The sequence below is a fragment of the Balaenoptera borealis genome (genome assembly GCF_965194805.1).
Source record: "Balaenoptera borealis genome assembly, chromosome: X".
In the NCBI taxonomy this organism is placed as follows: domain Eukaryota; kingdom Metazoa; phylum Chordata; class Mammalia; order Artiodactyla; family Balaenopteridae; genus Balaenoptera; species Balaenoptera borealis.
In genome coordinates this window covers 17,227,719-17,249,502 of record NC_138881.1, presented here as the reverse complement: position 1 = coordinate 17,249,502, position 21,784 = coordinate 17,227,719, and the positions used below count along the sequence as shown (strand labels likewise).

General features: G+C 34.6%; 1 protein-coding gene across 6 annotated transcripts in view; it reads left to right on the top strand.

Moving 5' to 3' along the window:
* Positions 1–21,784, top strand: part of RPS6KA3 (ribosomal protein S6 kinase A3) — a 108,329-nt gene that overhangs the window by 63,997 nt on the left and 22,548 nt on the right. For all 6 annotated transcript variants that reach the window (XM_082375628.1, XM_082375624.1, XM_082375625.1 and 3 more), the window contains 10 exons: positions 3,380–3,460; positions 4,216–4,295; positions 4,879–4,985; positions 9,199–9,236; positions 9,472–9,614; positions 9,803–9,873; positions 18,637–18,725; positions 18,922–18,986; positions 19,063–19,165; positions 21,125–21,249. In XM_082375628.1, coding sequence (XP_082231754.1) covers positions 3,380–3,460; positions 4,216–4,295; positions 4,879–4,985; positions 9,199–9,236; positions 9,472–9,614; positions 9,803–9,873; positions 18,637–18,725; positions 18,922–18,986; positions 19,063–19,165; positions 21,125–21,249 — 902 coding nt within the window. The remainder of the gene's footprint in view (positions 1–3,379; positions 3,461–4,215; positions 4,296–4,878; positions 4,986–9,198; positions 9,237–9,471; positions 9,615–9,802; positions 9,874–18,636; positions 18,726–18,921; positions 18,987–19,062; positions 19,166–21,124; positions 21,250–21,784) is intronic.

Here is a 21,784-nt window from a genome sequence, read left to right as displayed (position 1 = left end):
ATATCTGATCAGTGCTCAAGTTTCCAGTTGTCCCTATTGTTATAATTCATTTTTCTTTTTGCAATTTGTTTGAATCAGGATCTACATAAGGTCTATATTTTTCTATTTATTTTGATAGCTATTTTTCATGTTTAGAGTCTTTCCTTAAATTCCTGGGAATTCTTTGCTATCTTTTCCTCATTTAAGAGTGAGGTACCTATATTCATATATATATATATGTATGTGTATATATATATATATAAGTGAATCACTTTGCTGTACAGCAGAAATTAACACAACATTGTAAATCAACTATACTTCAATAAAATAAAATTTTTTTTAAAGAAAAAAAAAAGTGTGGTACCAAAAAGCTGATTAGAATGGGTTCTATGGCAAGAATTTGCTTATTTCTCATTGGCCTCCTTTCTTTAAGCTTAGATTTTAGCTTTCTCTGATCTGCTGTGTGAGTTACCACTTAGTCACCTTCTGCTACTGCTTCTCTTTTTTGTCCTTGTGAGTTTATGCATAATTTTTCCATTATTGTAATTTCAATAGGGTTTTAGAAGAAAGTAGAAAGTAAAACATCCATGTTTAACCAGAAGTCTCTTTCCAGTTTAAAGTTTCTATTAATATAATAAATGGGGTCAAAAAGAAGTCAGAAGTGTTAAGTTGAGTTTATGGGGACTTTTGTCCTAATAAAGTAGTCTGTGGGCCTAAAAGGTTTTGTAAACTATTGCTTAAAGCATTTTCTTAATACATAATTCTAGAAACATAAACAGCATTTCTTCTTATTCACTCTCATGTTCAAGTCAAGTAGAATTTAAAATGTAATAACTAGTATGTAATAAAAATTATTTCAGCGGAATGTAGTTGCTTTGCCAACATGAGTCAGTGTTAACAAATTCTATTTCAGGGGTTTAGAGTTTAACCAATGTAAAACATGCCTTCTTCTGAACCACTAATATCCTAATCAAAATTCCTGATTGTAGGATGATTTATATTTGTCACTAGGTCTTTATATACATAAAAGAAACCAGATTAGAACTATTACACAGTCCTATCTCAGACAGAAGGAAGGAATTCTTTAGTGAGTGAATCTTACTGTTCGTTTTGAACTAAACAAGGTCTCATCAGTGTTGCATGTAAGGAAACTATCTCACAAGATAATCATAATAGAAACAAAAGCATCTGGTTCTAGCCTCTCATTTTATAGAGAAGGAAGCAGGAAGCCCCTGAGCAATGAAAGGATTTGACCAAGGTAACTCATCTAGTTATTAGCATGGCCACTAAACTATAGCTCTTGACTCCCAAGTAATTGTTCTTTTCATAGTGGTACAATAATAGAAGAGGGATATACAGTAAATATACTGATGGATATTTTTGCTGCTTATTAAATAAGCTTTGTATAATTATTGAAAGAGGTAGAAATTTGGAATCTAGCTTTAAGGTAATGGGAACATAATCCAAGATTGTATGGGTAGCGATGGAAAAAAGGGCAGTTTGGGGCTAGACTAGACTAGAATTGTCAGCAGGCCTGACAATTGTGTGATGAACCTCATTCACACAAATAATAGAAAGGGCCTGTTGGACATAAGGCACCAGAGTGGTAGTGATAGGACAAGATAACGAAATCAGAGATTGATCCTGAATTTGATACATCCACAAAACAAGTCAATAAAAAGACAGAGCTGTGTTGATATCAAGAGCAATTGATTCCTTTTCCTGTTTTGCCTATTTTCAGTCACTGGCACCAAAATCTCCCAGTTGGAGTGGAAAACTGGTAGAATGGGAAACGTAGGATTTTTTTAAGTTTATTTGTTTATTTTTCCCAGAGGGCTTAGTTCTGAGTTTTAGGTATCAGTGGTCACCTTAAATTGACAAGAAGACTCATCATTCTGTCCCCGCCCCCACTGCCAAAAAAGACTCTCTTTCCATTCTTTCTGTTTAATCTGTGGCAGAACCATTCAGTCTCTCTGGCCTGAAAAATAGAAGTTCTGTGTGATTTATCCTTATTATGCAACAGAAAAAAAAAACTTGAATGAATGATCATTTTCACCTCTTAAATCCATTGAGCTACCAAGAGAGTACTTATCAGATGATTAATCATCAGTTTACTTGTCTGTCATTCCCACCAGATTATTAGCTTCTTGAAGATTATTTTATTTGTATCTCACAGTGCCTGGCATGTAGAGTTTGCTCAGGAAATATTTGGTTGGTAAAAGAGATCTTTGCCTACTGGGTCAAATGTAAATTCATCCTGGCATTCCAAATTGTCAGGAATCTGGATCCTCCCTACTTCACCACCCCTCCCACCCCCACTCCCATCCCCACCCCACCCCCACCCCCCCAGTTTCCACACTGATTAGGTTCCTTCTTGCTCATCATGCATGCCTCCATGTCCTTGCTTGCACTGGTACTCGATACCTGGACTTTTCTTCTCTCGGTCCAGTCCTTCTTGCCCATATAAATTCCACTCTAAAAGTCCCTAACCCCACCTCTTTGCTCTAGCCTTCCTATACAAGTAAAACTGATCTTTCCCTTTTCTGAATTCTTGTACTACTTATTGGTGGCAATACATCATTTTATCCCTTTATCATATTCATGGTGCTATAACTACTGTTTAATTGAATATCTCTTATATACCAGGCTCTCGATGTACAAACCTTATCTCAAATGGTCACATAGCCCCCAAAGATACAGTGGTGTTATCCCCATTTCATAGATGAGAGGTGTAATAGAGGCACAGAGAGTTTAAATAAGTAACTTGCTCAAGATGACACAGATCCAAATCCAGATGTTTCTAACTCCAGAAAGCCTTTGCTCTTTCAGCTGCACCACAGTACTTCCTCTCAGTATCTCTCCTCTCCTGCCTCCCTCAAAATACACCTTTTGGGGTATATCTATCCTTCGCCATGTCTGCCCCATATTTTAGATGCTTAATGAATGTTTGTTGAATTGAGTTGATAAGGTTGGTAGGGAGAAGTGTTAAAACCTGTTTCATTTTTTGTGTGTGTTTTACCATTTCATTGGAATGCCCTGTTTTTAAAAAGTTGCTCCTTTTTTGGCTATTTTTCATAACTTTGACCAAAATACTTGGAAATCTGATGTTAAAGCCAACATCTGATATGTTCCCTGTATTTTTTTAATGTAAAGCACAGATTTTATAAATATATACAATTTCTTCTGGTAACATAATTTAGTAAAAAATAGTTATTAATTTTGAAAATTCAAGAGTAATGAATAGTTTTATTTATACATATAAATAATTTTATTTATATGTGAATTCACACTTTTATACATATAAGCAAAATTTTATTTAAAATAGTCACCAAAGAGATTTTGTTTTAAAGATTGTCTCTGGAAGCTATTACAGTATAGCCATATGTGTAATATTTTATAGTTCGAGACCGAGTTCGGACGAAAATGGAGCGTGATATCTTGGTAGAAGTTAACCATCCTTTTATTGTCAAGTTGCATTATGGTAAGTTATGAACAACCTCCCATCTCATCCCTTTACCTCATTCTCCCACTCCCTGAGTGCATTCAGATATACTAATGTATATAAATATTTATTTGTGTATATTTGTATGTGTCTAGTAGATACATATAGTAAAGTCATGGAAATTAAACCGTTACTTCTTAGATAAATTTTAGAAGCTTTTATTGCATTTAGCTTCGTGTTTCTTTTAAACATTATAGTTTCTGAGTGATAGCCATAGGAACAGGTAATAATAATCATTTTAAAATTATAATAATTAATAATAATGTACCAGTATTTTATAGTCTATATGTGTTAGCCTAACTTACAAGCAAGAAAGATCCCTAATATCGACGTCCTGATGTTCTTATTCTGTGTAATTAAAGCTAACCAATCCACCTTTTTTTGTAGTTAAGTGACATGGTATTTTGTATTTTGTTTCATGGTTAAGTAAGTCTTTCTGTTGGGAATTTTTCTTATTGACCCCATGTTCTAGAACTATTGTATTCCTGAGAGACTGTTGCCTGAATAAAATCTAACAAATGTTTTAGTGGTTCCATAATAAGAAACACTGCATTTAACATTTCTACGTGGAAACTAAGAGGAATCATTGGTTAACTTCTAAATAAAAATCAGTTTAGATCTATGATGTAGTCATTAATTTGCTAAAATAGTATTCATTTGTGAATGAGTTGACCTAATGTAAGCCCCCCAAATTAAACTATGAATTAAATGGAAATTTTCGTTTCTTCATTCAGCTTTTCAAACTGAAGGGAAGTTGTATCTTATATTGGACTTTCTCAGGGGAGGAGATTTGTTTACACGCTTATCCAAAGAGGTATATAATTAATCTCTTTAAATCGATTTATACGCATCCTTTTTCAACTAAAGCTTTGTTATATTTCAATATTATGCTTGTCGTATTTTGTCAAGCGGCACAAGATTCTTATATTGACGAATCAGAGCCAAAAAGAGTTTTTTTCCTAACTTCTGAATTTATTCGGAAAGTAGATTTTAAATTGATAAACTGTCTTTTGTCCTGCTTCTTTTAGTTATAGTTTATTCAGAAGCAATAATATAACAACAAGATATCCTTAAACAATCAGTAGTGGAAATTCAGCCTGCATTGTAAAGATCATTTTTCATTTCTAAGACGTTACTGTGATGGAGCAACAATGGCACAATCTGAATATAGTTGTTACTTAACAAAATGTAAAATTATTTTCCCCACAGTGCATATTTAGCATTTAGTAAGTCATTAGTTGACTGATTCAGTCATTTTTGCAAATTTCTTTCATAAGTGAATTGTGTAATTAGCATATTTATAGTTTTTTGATATTTAAACTGTAGGATGGAACTTTAAATAAAAATAACAAATGCAAAAAGAAAATAAAGACAGAAAAATTATTATTTTATTTTAGGTCATGTTCACAGAAGAAGATGTCAAATTCTACTTGGCTGAACTTGCGCTTGCTTTAGACCATCTACATAGCCTGGGAATAATCTATAGAGATTTAAAACCAGAAAAGTAAGGAATCATGCTGCTAAGTTGAATACAGTATAATATAATTATTTAGGGGGTAATACAAAATAATATTATTTCATAGAACTACCACAAACATTGGATTAGAATGCCTATGCTTCACATTTCTGCTAACCCTTTATGTTCTCATACTTTTAAATATCTTTTAATCAAAATATCTGTTAACGTTACCTTGTTTTCATTTGCATTCTTTGATTTTTAATGAAGTGGAAATCTATGGTCATAGGTTTATTGGCAGTTGTATTTTTGTGTGATTTTTCTGTTCATGGCCTTTGCTCATTTTTCTTTTGGAGTGTTGTTTTTTTCCCATTGATTTGTAAGAGACCTTTCTATACAAATTAAGAATTTAACCGTTTGACATATGCTGCAAATACACTTTTCTAGTTTATCTTTTAATTTTATTATTTATTTTTTTATGTATGTATGTATCACTGTGTTGGGTCTTTGTTGCTGCACGCAGGCTTTCCCTAGTTGTGGCAAGTGGGGGCTACTCTTCGTTGCGGTGTGCGGGCTTCTCATTGCAGTGGCTTGTCTTTGTTGTGGAGCACAGGCTCTAGGCGTGTGGGCTTCAGTAGTTGTGGCACTCGGGCTCAGTAGTTGTGGCTCTCAGGCTCAGTAGTTGTGTCTCACAGGCTCTACAGTGCAGGCTCAGTAGTTGTGGCACACAGACTTAGTTGCTTCGCGGCCTGTGGGATCTTCCTGGACCAGGGATCGAACCCATGTCCCCTGCGTTGGCAGGCGGATTCTTAACCACTGCGCCACCCTGTCTTTTAATTTCGTGTTATTTTAACCTACACAGTATTTTTTTCTCAGATCTGCCAATCTTTTCTTTTGTGATTTCTTCTGTGACTTTTATTCTTAGAAGGGCTTTTTCAATTCTCATGATAAGATTTTTTTCTTCTAATTTTATGGTTTCTTTTTTTTTTTACTTTTAACTCCATCTAGAAATTTCTTGGTGTGAGGGATGGCATGGAGCTAATTGTTTCCTCCAAATACCATTTATTGACAATTTTCTTCTCCACATGATTTCAAATTTTTAATGAGAGTTAAGCAAATTTCCCTTTACTTTTATAGTAGTGGTTATCAAGAAGCTAATATTATTTAAATTGTACACACTTCTGTGTTTTAATTTGTTGGTGTTTACTATCTACCACTTTGAGAAAGAAAGGTTTTCTTTTCTCCTTTTTTAAGGATATAAACAAGAGCCTTGTTCTATCAAGAATTTTTAAAAATAGCTTTTTTGAGATATAGTCCACATACCCCAATGTTCATAGCAGCATTATTTACAGTTGCCAAGATATGAAAGCAACCCAGCTGTCCACCAACAGATGAATGGATAAAGATGTGTTATAAATATACAATGGAATATTTCTCAGCCATAAAAAAGAACAAAATTAGTGGCTGCTGGGGGGTGGGGCGGGAATATAGAGGTAGGGAAGCGGTAAGGTACAAAGTATTGGATGTAAGATAAGCTCAAGGATGTATTGTACAACACGGGGAATATAGCCAATATTTGGGAAAAATGGTAAATGGAAAGTAACCTTTAATTATACTAAAAAAAAATTTTTTTTAATTAAAAAAAATAGTTCTACCACCTAAGTATGCATTCTTAAACAATATAGGTTTCATTTGTTTTAAACTTTATTAAATAAATACTGTACATAAATTTTTGTGTCCTGATCTTTGGACCTATATTATATATTAAATATCCAGCTATTAAAAATAAAGTATACAAGTCGATGGTTTTTAGTATATTCACAGAGTTGTGTAACTATCATCTTTATCAAGAATTTGGATATTACTTACATTAAACTGTTACATGCAAAATTTAAATTATATATTACAATAGGAAACAAAGGAAATACTCCTTTGGAATCCTGTTAAGTGGTCATTTAGAAATTGTTATACTTTCATATTTTACATTTGTTTTTCAGGTATTTTGTTTTCGGATAAGTTTCATATGGTTCTGATTTTATTCCCCAGATAATGACTGAGTTTTTCTCATCATTTTCCCAATTTCTAACTATCACAACATAAAATATAATTCCTGGTGAGAATGAATATTCAAGCATATAGTCTTTAGAAGAAAAAAATTACTGTGAACATAAGATTAAACATTCATAATAAAAATGTGTTTGTGTTTTATATCATTTAATTGAATGTATTTATTGTAGACCATTGTATTAATGTTGGTTATAAAATTATATATAAAGCATGGATCCTGTCTCAAAGATCAAATTGCTTATAGTGAGATTTTTCACGTAAATGTCTAGACTACACTATTAAACTGAAACAACATTTAATTGTTAAATGATCCAAGTGATATCATCATGTAGAGCTTAGGAGAAATTTAAATTTTTAGACCAATTGTTTTATGCACTATAAGGGGTTTTCCAGATTCTTTTAAACTAGAACTCTGTTATAATAAATATGGCTAAAAATAATTATTAATAATTGAAAGGGAACTTTGCTTATTGAGAGTAATACAGTTGACTTTTTCTTTCAAAGATAAAGGACGGGGATGGTTACCTTAGAATGCACTTGCTATCGGAAGTATAAGTAATGCCCTTTTAGCCATGTTTTCTTTTTTAATTTTTTCAAAATTACCAAGAATGATTTGAGGTTTGTTTTGTTTTGTTTTTAGAACTGTCTTCCAGGTATTGATTAGACAGAAGGGAGGATGATTCCCACCATACCTAACAATTCCCTTTATAGTCCCTAAATGTGTTGGTCTGCTTTCTAGTCAAGCATAATCAAGATCAGTATTTTTTTCATAACAAGTCCCTTGTACTGAAAGAGACTTGAACACTGTGTCCCTACTGAATTACCCTCACTGGTAAACATTATTGTAATCATAGTTGAACTGATGATATAGGAAGGTTGGTAGTATTTTTGACATAGTAAAATTTTATTATAACAAAATTTGGCTTGCACATTTTTTTAGTTAATTAAAAGAATTAAAAGTAAGGAAATAAAAGTAAGGAATTAAAAGTAATTAAATGTTTTAAAAGTAAGGAAATGCCTATACTATGGAATAGTTTTGAATATGAGTGAAATAGTTGACCTTATTACTTGACCTTTCAAGTCAGTATACTAAAATACCCATCCAGAAATGCAGTAACTGGCTTAACAGCTTAGTACTTACCCCTTTCTATAGCTCCTTAATTAACGACCTTACTCTCCACTCAAGTATCTGCTAAAGCCAGAAACTTGAGTGTCTTCTCCAGTTGTTGTTCTTTATCGTAACTCATACCTAAGAGCACACTAAATATTCTTTATTTTTCCTTCTAAATTGTTTTCTAAAATTGCAGATCTGATTATCTTTACCTTCCATGCATGTAAACCTTTTATGATCTTCATTGCCCTTAAGAAGAAATCCAAACTCTTTGGAATGCTCTATCGGCCCTTTGTAGACTGGCCCCATTCATGCAATATACATTTCTTATTTATCTGTGCTCTGCCAAACAGTGAGCTACAAGGTGTATAAGGTCAAAGTCTCAAGGAGCTCTCAGTTTACTGAAAAAGAGAGAAAACACTGGATAATATATACAATGTAGTGATGGGTCAAAGAAGAACAAGGCGTATGAGGAAGGTGTGTTGAGGAGAAGAGGATTGTGTAAGTTGTGTCAGAAAAAAAGCTAGGAGGGAATTCCCTGGCGGTCCAGTGGTTAGGACTCGTCGCTTTCACTGCCGGGGTCTGGGTTCAGTCCCTGGTTGGGGAACTAAGATCCCGCAAGCTGCGCAGCACAGCCAAAAAGAAAAAAGAAAAGAAAAAGAAAAAAAGCTAGTAAAGAATGATTGAGTCAGATGCCTTTAAAATGACAGCTCTAACACTTTTGACTTAACTATCCAGACCTCTGTCTATTGTGCAAGCACTAGGGAGTTTAGTTAGGCCACCTCTGCAGAAAGGCACTAAGAGCAACTTAGAATATAGGTTTTGGTTCCTTTCCTCATAGTGTTCAAGTGTCCCTGGCTCATTAATACAAGTTATAAGGCTTTGCCTTTGGGATTCATTATATTTGTGTGTCCAAAAAAATAATTTTTCTCCTCCTTTACCTTCGCCTTTTTATTCAGAGTCTAAAGCAATATTTTGGAATGAATGTGATGATCTGATACTTAACAAAGTAATTTCAGTTTTAGCTTCAAAAAATCTCTCTTTAATGGTTTGAAAAGATTTTCTAACTTTGTTTTCTTTCAGCATACTTCTTGATGAAGAAGGTCACATCAAGTTAACAGGTAAAAATCCTCATTTTGTTAAAATAGTCTCTCCTACTCTATATAATTAATTTCCTTTAAGGTTGATCATGGTATAAATATTAAGTAATACATTGTGTTAAAAACTTGAATTAGAATTTTTAAATAATTAATGTAAATATTGGAACTATTAATGTAAACTTTGGAACTCAAAGTTTAAACTTCACGTGTGCAAATTATCGTAGGATATTTATGAACTTGATATTTATTTTGGCAGATTTTGGCCTAAGTAAAGAGTCTATTGACCATGAAAAGAAAGCGTATTCTTTCTGTGGAACTGTGGAATACATGGCTCCAGAAGTAGTTAATCGTCGAGGTCATACTCAGAGTGCGGACTGGTGGTCTTTCGGTGTGTTAATGGTAAGGTTTGGGATGTTTTGGTTTTTTTTTGAAGTTCACTAGTGAATATAGTAGAAATATAAATCACTTGTTTTATTATATAGCAATTTTAGAAGATGTGGTTGTAATTAAGATGATGCTTTTTATCTTCTAGCCTTGAGATTTTATACCTACTGACTAATACCTCTGATTATTTCGCCTTTTTATAGTTTGAGATGCTCACTGGTACACTACCTTTCCAGGGAAAAGATCGAAAAGAAACAATGACTATGATTCTTAAGTAAGTACTCCCTAGTGGATGTGTTTTGATGAGATTTAAAAATAAATGCTTCAAACTAAAAAATGAGATTTTTAGAGTGTTAGCTATAGTATAAGAAATAACTAAGAAATTCATTGATATTATGACATCAATATTATGTGGTTTAAATACGAGCAAACCCCATAGATCTAGAATACTCGTAATTATCTTCATGTTACTATTGAAAGCTTTACCTTTGAGATTTGGAATATGAAAAAGATGCCCATTATTCTACTTCTGTTTACATTGTCCTGAAGGTACTAGCAAGTACAGTAAGGCATCCAAAAGAAGTGCAGTTTAAGGTTTAAAAAGAAGAAATAAAATTGTCATTATTGGGAATTCTCTGGTGGTCCAGTGGTTAGGACTCCACGCTCCCACTGCCAGGGGCCTGGGTTCGATCCTTGGTGAGGGAACTAAGATCCCGCAAGCCCCACGGCACGGCCAAAAAAAATTGTCATTATTTAGTTAACATGATTGTGTCCGTAGAAAATCCAGATCTTCATATAAATCATTGGAATTAATGAGAGCTTGGCAAAGTTGCTGGATAAAGGGTCAGTAAATAAAATCTATTTCATGTCTGTATACTAGCAACAGAAAATGGAATTTTTTTAAAGATACTGTTTACAATAGTATAAAAAAAATCAAACCTAGGGATAAATCTAGCAGAAGTTATGCAAGAACTCTATGCAGAGAACTTAGAAAATGTTAGGAAATTTTAAAAGACCGAAGTAAGTTGGAAGGTTGTACCATATTCACATTATGACAGACCCAAGTGTTATAAAGGATGTGTGTTATCTAATAAAAAAATATAATGTGAACCCCATACATAATTTTAAATTTTCTAGTAGCAACATTAAAAAAGTAAAAAGAAACAGTAAAATTAATTGTAATATATTTTATTTAACCCAGTATATCCAAGATATTATCACTTCAACATGTGATCAGCATTAAAAAATGATCGAGATATGATACATTTTATTTGAAACTCACTGCAGGTTTTACACTTACAGTTTGGGCTAGCCACATTTCAAGTGCTCAGTGGCTGTATGTGGCTAGTGGCTACCATATTGGACAGCATAACTAGTTTCAATGCAAATCATATTTAAATCCTAACAGTTTTTTTGTGTGGAACTTAATAAACTGATTCTTATATGATAATACAAAGGACCAAGAATAGCTAAAACACTCTTGAAGAATATCAAGATAGGAGGACTTGCTTTACCAAGTATCAAACCTTGCTATAACTATAATTAGGACAATATGGCATTAAAACAAGTATAGAAAATAGACTTGTGCAATGGACTAGAGAGGCCAGTAGCAGACCTATACATATATGGACACTCGGTTTACAACCATTGGAAATTGCAGAGCAGTAGGGAAATAGCAGCCTTTTTTAATAAATCATGCTGGAAAAAATGGTATTCATACAGAAAAAGATAAAACAACTCCTACCTCACACCATACACAAATCATTTCCAAGTATATTACAAATATATATATACATATTTTTTGTTTTACATATATATGGGAAAAGGGAAGAAAGATTCTAGAAGAGAATATAGGAAGAATCTTCATGAACTTGGTGTAGAAAAAGTAGTCTTTCAACACAAAAAGCATGAGCCATAAAGGAAAAGATTGATAAATTATTACTACATTAAAATTAATAACTTCTCATCAAAATATTCCATTGAAAAAGAGAAGAAATTTATAACATATAACCAGCAAAGGACTTGTTTCCAGAATATGTCAAGGACTCCAGTCAATCAATAAGAAAAAGACAGCCCAGTAGAAACATGAGGAGACGTAGGGACTTCACCAAAGAGGATATCCTATGGCCAATAAGTTTATGAAAAGATGCTTGCCCTCATTAATCAGAAAATGCAAATTAAAACCACAGCGAGCTACAACTACATACCCACCAGAGTAGCTAAGGGTACAAAGACTGACAATACAAAGTGCTGACGGGCTGTGGAGCAGTGGCAACTTTCATACATAGCTGGAAGGAATGTAAATACTCGTATAACCACTTTGGAAAGCAGTTTTTGGCATTTCTTCTAAAGTCAAATACATGTGTAACCTCATCCAGTAATCCTATTCCTAGGCATGCACCCAGTTTTTATGCATCAAGGTACTTGCACATCAAGAAACAAGTGCCCAGATATTTATAGCAGCATTACTTATAGTAGCCAAAAGGTAGAAACTAGATTGTTAACAGAAGAATGGACTAATAAATTGTGGTATATTCATACAGTGGAATACAGCAGGGGTTGACTATAAATATTTTAGATTTTGTAGGCCACACACAGTCTCTGTCACATATTTGTATTGTTTATTATTTGCTTCTAACACTTTTAAAATGTAAAAACTGTTTGTAGCTCAAAAGCCATACAAAAATAGGCTGAAGCCTTTTGCCCGTGGGTGTAGTGTGCTATACAGGAAAGAAAATGAACAAACCACAGTTACATACAATGACTGGGGTAAATCTCACAAGATTGTTGAGCAAAAGCAATTCAGACACAAAAGAATGAATACTACGTAGATGATCCTATTTATAAAGTTTTAAAAGCAGACAAACTAAAGCATAGTTTTTAGGGTCCCTATTTAGATGGCAGAAGCCTGCGGCAAAATAAGGAAAGTAGTTACATTGGATGAGGGGTTCTGGCAATGTTATATTTCTTGGCCAGATGACTGTTCACTTTGTGGTCAATCATGGAGCTGTGTACTTTGGTTTTGGGTTTGGGAGGTTTGGTTTTGTTTTTTGCACTTTATGTTATTCTTCACAATAAAAAACATTGAAAAATATTTGCTATACAAATGAATGTTCACTGAACCTTCATCACTCCATCTACTATGGCCCCTTCCTTTCAGCTAATACACACACTTTACTGTTGAGAAAAACAAACCATTTCTTTGACTTGGCCCTTCTTTCAAGTTCCTGCAGCATCTTCCTGCATTCTTTCAACACAAAGCCTCTTTAAAGAGTGGTCTGTGCTTTCTGTTACTTTTTTTTGGCTGCTTTTATCCCATAGCCTGTTTGTCGTTCATTTCTACCACTCCATTGAAACTTCTCTCACTATGGTCATCAGTAATTTCCTGGTTGCTTAAACTAGTGGCAGATTGTTAGAAAGGTGACTGTTTGTATGATTTGTTCACGCAATTCATTCAACAGATGATTGAGGTCTTTCTGTATGTACTTAGGATGCAGTGTGAACAAGACTGACAAGATCTTCTGTGGTGTCACTGAGCTTGCATTCTAGTGGGGGAGACAAGGAATTAATATTTAAACAAATAAATATAATAATTTCCCGTAGTAATAGGAGCAGTGGGGATAATAAACCAGGGTACTCTTGAAGTGTGAGGGAAGGGCAGGGGCAGGAATCATTTTAGATGAGACAGTTAAGGAGGGTCTCTCTGAGGAGTATTTGACACTGCTGGCCACCCCCTCCCCCCTTCGTTTTTCCTACTTTCATCTGCTTCTCCCACCTCTCTAACCATTCCTCTTTTGGTCTCTTTTGCTTGACCATTCCTTCTCTGCCTGCTTTTCTCTTTTTAATTATGAAAAATTTCAAGGGTAAATTTGCAAAAATAGAATAATACAGTGAACATACGTATACCAATCACCCACATTCAACAGTCATCAAGATTTTGCCACATTTGCTTTGTCTATTCCTCCTCTTTTTTTCTTCTTTACTGAAATAGTTTAAGCATTCCAGACATGTCATTTCTCACCTACTGCAGTTTGCCTTGCTAAAAAGTATGGATATTTTCTTATGTAAACTGGTAATAGTCATCTAATACCAATCCTTAACCAGATTTTTCAGGTTTTCTCCAAAACTGTATCCCAAATCAAGTCTGCACATATCCTTTGGTTGTATTTCTTCAGCTTCTGTTCATCTAGAACAGTGTATCCCTGTTGTTCCCCTGCCATTTACTTGTAGAAACCATGTCACTTTTATAGAATCTCACTTTCTGAATTTATCTTGTTAAAAGATGAGACCACTTCTTAATATCTGAAACAAAAAGCATAAAGGTGATTGTATTGCTTACTATAGTAGGGAAAGCGGTGCTGGTCCAGTAGAATCTCTCCAAGCAGAGTAGACCACTGTTCTTATATAGGGTTTTGGGGAAGGGTGGAGTTCAAGAATTGGCAGGTTTTCAGGGCCTAAAATGAATTGACATCATCTGTAAGTGTGGTTACTTGGGTGGGACTCTTGGCACTCAGGTGTGGTTATTGGCGTCAGTTCATTCTTATTTGGCTAATTTTCACAGATGAAGAGCAGTTACTGATTCGTTGGTTTGCAAGAACAAAAAAACAAAAAACTCTGTTCACCTAGGCAAGTTGTCTTTGATCAATTGAATGGTTCTGGCGCCTCTCTTGTTACCATGGTTACGTAATAATTAGTCTTTTCCCAGGAGTGTGAAGTTTTTTAATTCTCCTTGTGATATTTTTTCACTTGTTACTTTATCCCGTTTTTGGTTAAACTTTTTTGGCAACATTATTTCATAGCTCGTGCTTTTGCACCCTATTGCATCACATCAGGAGGCTTACAGCACCATGTTGCCCCACTTTAAGTGATGAATTTCCATGGTTACAGCTGATCCCTCCATTGTAAAGTTCCCTGTCAGGCTTTCATCTAATAGTTTCATCCACTGATAATCATTACTTGAAACAGTTATTTTATTAAGGATTTTAAATTGTGTATTTTCTATTACTGTTATTCCTTCACTTATTAGCTGGTATTTTCCAAAACAATGAACTTTTCCTCATCAACTAGGGCTATTTAGTTACCTTGAAATAAGGCTCAAACAAGATGAGCCCCAGTGGGGGTGATGTCCAATGAGTTGGGTTTTTATGTTAGTTTTGACTTTTTCTTTTTCCTTTTTCACTACAACGAAGTAATGGGATTTAATAATCAGTGTGATTCAGCCAATTGCATTCATTATTTTTAATGCCCAAATTGTTCTTTTTCTGACCACCTTTTAAATGTTCTTGTTACCCAGTGTTCCATCTCTGATACGCCTTTCTCCCCACCTGGACTCATTTTCCTGACTGACATCAGTCTTTCCAATAACTATTGAACATTTTAATTACTCCCAAATCACTCTTTCTTACCTTAATTTACCAGGCACCAGACCTTTATTTCCATTTACTCACCTGCATGTTTCTCCCAAAACATATGACATGCATGACTTAACATTTTAAACTAAATTTATCTTTGTTCGCTGTTCTGTTTCCTCTTCTTGTATTCCCAATTAGCAGCATTTCCATGTACCCTATTTCCTAAGCCAGAAACCTAGAAATCATTCTTGATTTCTTCCTCTCTTGCATACAAAGGTATTCACCAGATTCACTCTCAAAAATATTTCACTGTCCCGGCCTTTCCTCTGCATTGCACTGCTTACAGTTCTCAGATCTCCTACCCATACTATAGGGCCAAGCTTCTAAGTAGATTGCCCATTGCCTACCACCGCTTCCCACTCCAGATCATTCTATACTTCCCTTGGAGTTCCCTTCTTGAAAATAAATCTGGTCCGTTAGTCCACTGTTTAAAGACCTCTGCTATATTCCTGTTACCAAATACGGCAGTGTTTCACCTCGTTTCTGTTGTTTAACAGAACGCTAATTCTATAAGATGTTAATAGGTATTCTCTGAAGAAGAGGTGCTAAAAACAAATGTTTAGAAAAATACTGATTTCATTACTCTAAATTTATCAGCCTTTTATATGCAATGTATTTTATTTTATGTCTCTAACAAGGGGTATAATAGATAGCATTCCGCAAACTCACTGGATCATGAAACATTTTTTTGTTGTTGCTAAGTGTCTAGAGAAATTAATATTATTTAGTAAAATATTGGGGGACACTGGCCAAACGAATAGATTCTCAACCTTTAAATTGCATTTAAGGCCTTTTACAATCTCCCATGTTAAAATAGATATCCCCTACTGTTCCCTTAGCACTCTTTACATGTGTCCTTCTGAATTTGTCTCTTAATGTACTAGCGTTATCTATATCTGTCTTCCCCACTGATTGTGGGGGGGCTGTCTTTATCTCTGTATCCTCAGCGCTAAGCAGTGTCTAGCACATAGTAGCTTCAATAACAACTCACTGAATAATAAATGGATCTATTTCTGAAATAGAAATTTCTCTGCTAGCCATTTTCTCCAGCTCTGTTATTATTTTCATACTTACAGGATCATTGGTTTCCTTAATTTGTAGGTTGAGAAAAAGAGTAAAATTATATATTAGAGCTGAAACAGACCTTCAAGCTCATCCAGGCCAGTGGTTTTCAGACTGTGTGCCACAGACATCTTAGATGTTCCACAGACCCCTTTCCCACCAGCTCCTCTTCCCTGCAGGGCTATTAAAGGGAACGGGAGGAAAAAAATAGGTGTATGAAGCACATGTTCTTTTAAATGTTTTAAATGTTGGATTTCTTAAATTCCTGTTGAGAAAGGGTTCCAAGTCTACAGTTTGGCAGCCATTAATCTAACATCCAATCCCCTTGCTCATGAAGAACTGGTAACAGGCTCAAGGGGATTGGCTTTCCCAAGGTCACAAAGTTCTTAGTAACAGACCCAGAACTAAGACTCAGATGATCTTACTTTTACAGTAGTGCTTTTCACAAAATTCTGAAAAATGAAAAAGTTCATTAGAAGATTTGGGGCTAACATTCTGTGTTCACACAAAAACCTAGACCCAAATGTTCATAGCAGTTTTATTCGTAATAGCCCTAAACTGGACACAATCCAAATGTCCCTCAACAGATAAATAGATAATCTGTGGAATATCCTTGTCATGGAATACTACTTAGCAATAAACATGAATGAACTATTGGGACTTCCCTGGTGGTGCAGTGGATAGGACTCCACGCTCCCAATGCAGGGGGCCCGGGTTCAGTCCCTGGTCAGGCAACTAGATCTCACATGCATGCCGCAACTAAGAGTTCATGTGCTGCAACTAAGGAGCCGGTGAGCCACAACTAAGGAGCCCGTGAGCCACAACTAAGGACCCCACCTGCTGCAACTAAGGAGCCCTGGAGCAGCAACTAAGGAGCCCACGTGCTGCAATTAAGACCTGGTGCATCCAAATAAATAATATAGATATTATAGATAGATAGATAGATAGATAGATAAATAAATAAATGGAATGAACTATTAATACAACAACTTGGATGAATCTCAAGGGAATTATGCTGCATGCAAAAAGTTACATACTGTGTGGTTCCATTTACATGGCATTCTTAAAATGACAAAATTATAGAAATGGAGAATAGATTAGTGGTCACCAGAGGTTAGGAATTGGGGAGGGAGGGAGGTGGGTGTGGTTATAAAGGAGCCACTTGAGGGATTCTGGTGGTGTTGAACTGTTCAGTACCTTTACTGTGGTGGTGGATACAGGAACTTAGAAATGTAATAAAATGGCATAGAACTTCACCTCACAGCTGTCAGGATGGCTATCATCAAAAAGTCTACAAATAGTGGTCGCTTTGGCAGCGCATATACTAAAATTGGAATGATACAGAGAAGATTAGCATGGCCCCTGCGCAAGGATGACACACAAATTCGTGAAGCATTCCATATTTTTACTTTGTTATACAGCAGAAACTAACACAACATTGTAAAGCAATTATACTCCAATAAAGATGTTAAAAAAAAAAGTCTACAAATAACACATGTTGGATGGGAATTCCCTGGCGGTCCAGTGGTTAGGGCTCCGTGCTTTCACTGCGAGGGCCCGGGTTCAATCCCTGGTCAGGGAACTAAGATCCCGCAAGCTGTGTGGTGTGGCCAAAAAAAAAAAAAAAAGCACACATGTTGGAGAGTATGTGGAGAAAGGGGGAACCCTTGTACACTGTTGGTGGGAAAACACTAATTCAGAAAGATATATGCACCCCAGTGTTCATAGCAGCACAATTTACAATAGCCAGCACATGGAAGCAACCCAAGTGCCCATTAACAGATGATTGGATTAAGGAGATTTGGCACACACACACACACACACACACACACACACACAATGGAATATTACTCAGCCATAAAACAGAATGAAATTCTGCCATTTACAGCAATGTGGATGGACCTTGAGGGCATTTTGCTAAGTGAGATAAGTGAGACAGAGAAAGACAAATACTGTATGATATCATTTACATGTGGAATCAAAGAATAATACAAATCAATGTATATGCAAAACAGAAGCATTCACAGATATAGAGGACAAACTAATGGTTACCGAAGGGGAGATGGAAGGGGGGGAGGGACAAATTAGGGGCATGGGATTAACAGATACAAACCACTATGTATAAAATCAATAAGCAACAAGGATATACAATATAACACAGGGAATTATGGCCGTTGTCTTATAATAACCTAAAATGGAATATAATCTGCAAAAATACTGAATCACTATGCTGTACACCTGAAACTAATGTAATACTGTAAATCAACTATACTTCAATTTAAAAGATGGCATAGAACTAAACACACACACAAATAAGTGCAATGAAAATTGGAGATATCTGAATGAGATCAGTGGATTGTATCAATGTCAGTATCCTGGTTGTGATATCACACTATAGTTTTGTAAGATGCTACCACTGGGGGAAACTGGGTAAAGGGTACGTAGGCTCTCTCTGTATTATTTCTGATTTTGAATCTATAATTATCTTAAAATGAAAAGTTTATTTTAAAAATAAAATACAGATACCTCCAAAACATAAAATATTATATGGATTTATTATTTAGAGCCAAACTTGGGATGCCACAGTTTTTGAGTCCTGAAGCCCAGAGTCTTTTACGAATGCTTTTCAAACGAAATCCTGCAAACAGATTAGGTAAAATTTTTAATTAATTTGTTTCTTTTGTGTGTTTGTCAGTGTTTGTTTTCTAGGGGGGAGATGGATATTTGTGCTTGTTGTGGGATTATGAAATAGTAGGACAAATGTTAAAAGTGAAGACTGAATAAACAATATATATATTTATCCTTGAAATAAAATTACCATTTAATCAAAACTAGCCAATTTTTGATAGGCGCAGGACCAGATGGAGTTGAAGAAATTAAAAGACATTCATTTTTCTCAACAATAGACTGGAATGTAAGTATAGAATGAAAACTTGCTTGAAATTTTTTTTATAATTAACACATGTCTAAGTCTCTTTTTTTTCCTCCAGAAACTGTATAGAAGAGAAATTCATCCACCTTTTAAACCTGCAACTGGCAGGCCTGAAGATACTTTCTATTTTGATCCTGAGTTTACTGCAAAAACTCCGAAAGGTAAGGAGAAAACGTGAAAACCAAATATAAGACAATATATATTTTTTTCTTGTTCAATCAGAAAATCTTATCTAGTATAACTCTATATACTGTCCTCATTTCTTCCCTTCATACACTACCCCTGCTGCAATAACTAGATCATTAGTAAATCCTTTATGGCATTTTATAGAAGTTAAGGTCCTTGTTAAATCTTTTAGCAAATTATGTTGTGCCTTAAACTTTGATACAATTTGTGTGAAAAAATTATTTGGTTGTGCATTTATTTACCTGTAGCTATGTTCACATGAAATACTACAGCATAAATAGTGCCCTTTAAAATTCTAATTTTATATGGTATTCTGGAAGTACTTATAAAGTTCAAATCCCAAACATAACTCAAACTTTATGTGAGGTGTGATAACTTCAAAATGATTCATATCCTGTATCAGGCTTTATCCTAAAATTGCACAGTGACTATTATAGAGAAGTGATCTTTGAAATGGTAAGTTGTATTTCATTCATTAGTGTGTGTATTATACATAACAGTGTGTTTTGCACTCTAATATTCTCTCATTTAGGTGTATCAGATCCCAGGTTTATCATTGACAAGCAAATAAATAGAAAATGTACTTGCGTGTATTTCCCATAGAGGGTATCATTCAAACCTTGCTATAAAGCTTTACAGCCAAAAGTCTAACGATCTATATTAAGCATTGACGGGTGTTTATTTTTATAAGGCAGCCTTAGAAATTTGGATTAACACATGAACAGAATTTTATCAAAGGTATAGACAGTGATATGCATAGAACTGATGATATATGGTAATGTTTTACTTTGCTTTCTCAATACAATTTGTCCTGATAGAGGAAAAATCTTAGAATAGAGCAGTTCTATATTATATTCTGCCCAGATAGGTTCTCTTAGCAGAAGTCTTCAGTATAATACTGTCACATTGATGTAGAATTCACTAAACAATATATATTGCTGAGAATATCAAGCTGATATTAAAAGAGAGCTTTATGTGGAGTTGATGTTTAAGTAGATTTACCTGTTTTTTGCTCGCCTTTAGCCTTTATAGTATGTTTATAAATATTAGTATGCCTAATTATGTGTTTATATTTATGAATAACACATTTATTATACTTTTATTATTTCTTTTTATAGTGAGCATTAACTATATTGTGAAAGTATTTTTCTGTTTTTGTTAATGCCACTAGATTCCACATAAATAATTTTAATAACAATACATGTCATGTCATAAAACATATTTTAAGGACTACGTACCATGATTGTCCTAGTATATATATATATATAATAATTTACATAGATATATAAATTTGATCTTTTATATGTATAATAATTTTATCTTCAGTTTTGATTTCTAGATTCTGACATTATGTATTGAGACCACTGGACTAAATTCCTTTCTCCTAAATTATCTGCAGATCAACCTTGTATCTCCCCCTAACCAGGAGCCATAGCATTGTTAGGTTATTATTTAGGGCTGCACTGTCCAATGTGGTAGGCAGTAGCCATATGTGGCTATTTAAATTTAAATTAATTAAAATTAAAAATTTTGTTTCTCAGTCACACTAACCACATCTCGAATTCTCAGTAGCTACATGTGGCTAGGGGCTACTGTATTGGGCAGCACAGATAAAGAAAATTTCCATCACTGCAGGAGATTCTTTGGGACAGTGCTAATTTAGAATAATATTAACCCAGTAATTCATTAATTTAGTATATTCTTCGAATGAATTAGCAATTTTCTGGGCTCTGAGGGACTAGGATGTTAGAGTTTTGATGGCAATAAGCCATCAGGACAGATCTGATACAGTGCCTTACTTAGTTATCCTGGAAACACTGGATACCTTAGAAGTAGAATTCCAGAATAAGTGAGAACGGTCATAATGTAGACAGTTCTTCCCTTAATTACCTTTCAAAGCAATTACTTTCTTAGTAATTTATTATTCTTTTCAGATTCACCTGGCATTCCACCTAGTGCTAATGCACATCAGCTTTTTCGGGGGTTTAGTTTTGTTGCTATTACCTCAGATGATGAAAGCCAAGCTATGCAGACAGTTGGTGTGCATTCAATTGTTCAGGTGAGTGAATGTCTAAGTAATCTTAAATTTGAAATGTTGTAAGGTACAGTTCATTGTGTGGATAATTATGTTAGATTTGATCTGCTGACCTTAAGTGAGCAGCTTAAAATACATTTTATATCATTGACATTACTCTTAGAAACTCCTTTCGTATACCTTTGAAAAGGTGCATGCGCCAGAATCCTGGATACCTATCTGACTTGAAAGTAGAATTCTAAGAGAGTTGAGATAAATATCACCATCTTGTTGTCTCTCTTGTCTCCTGTGCCTCAGAATGTTTATTGGGCCTAACTTGTTTCATCCTCTGTCTCTGTTAGATCAGCTATGGTGAGCTGAGGTCTCCTAGTTCACTGATACTTTAGAACAGGGGTCAGCAGACTTCTTCTATAAGGACCAGATAATAAATATTTGAGGCTTCGTAGGCTATATGGATCTCTGTTGCGACTACTCAACTCTGCCGTTGTAGCACAAAAGCAGTCATAGATTGTATGTAAATGAATGAACATGGCTGTGTGCCAATAAAACTTTATTTAGA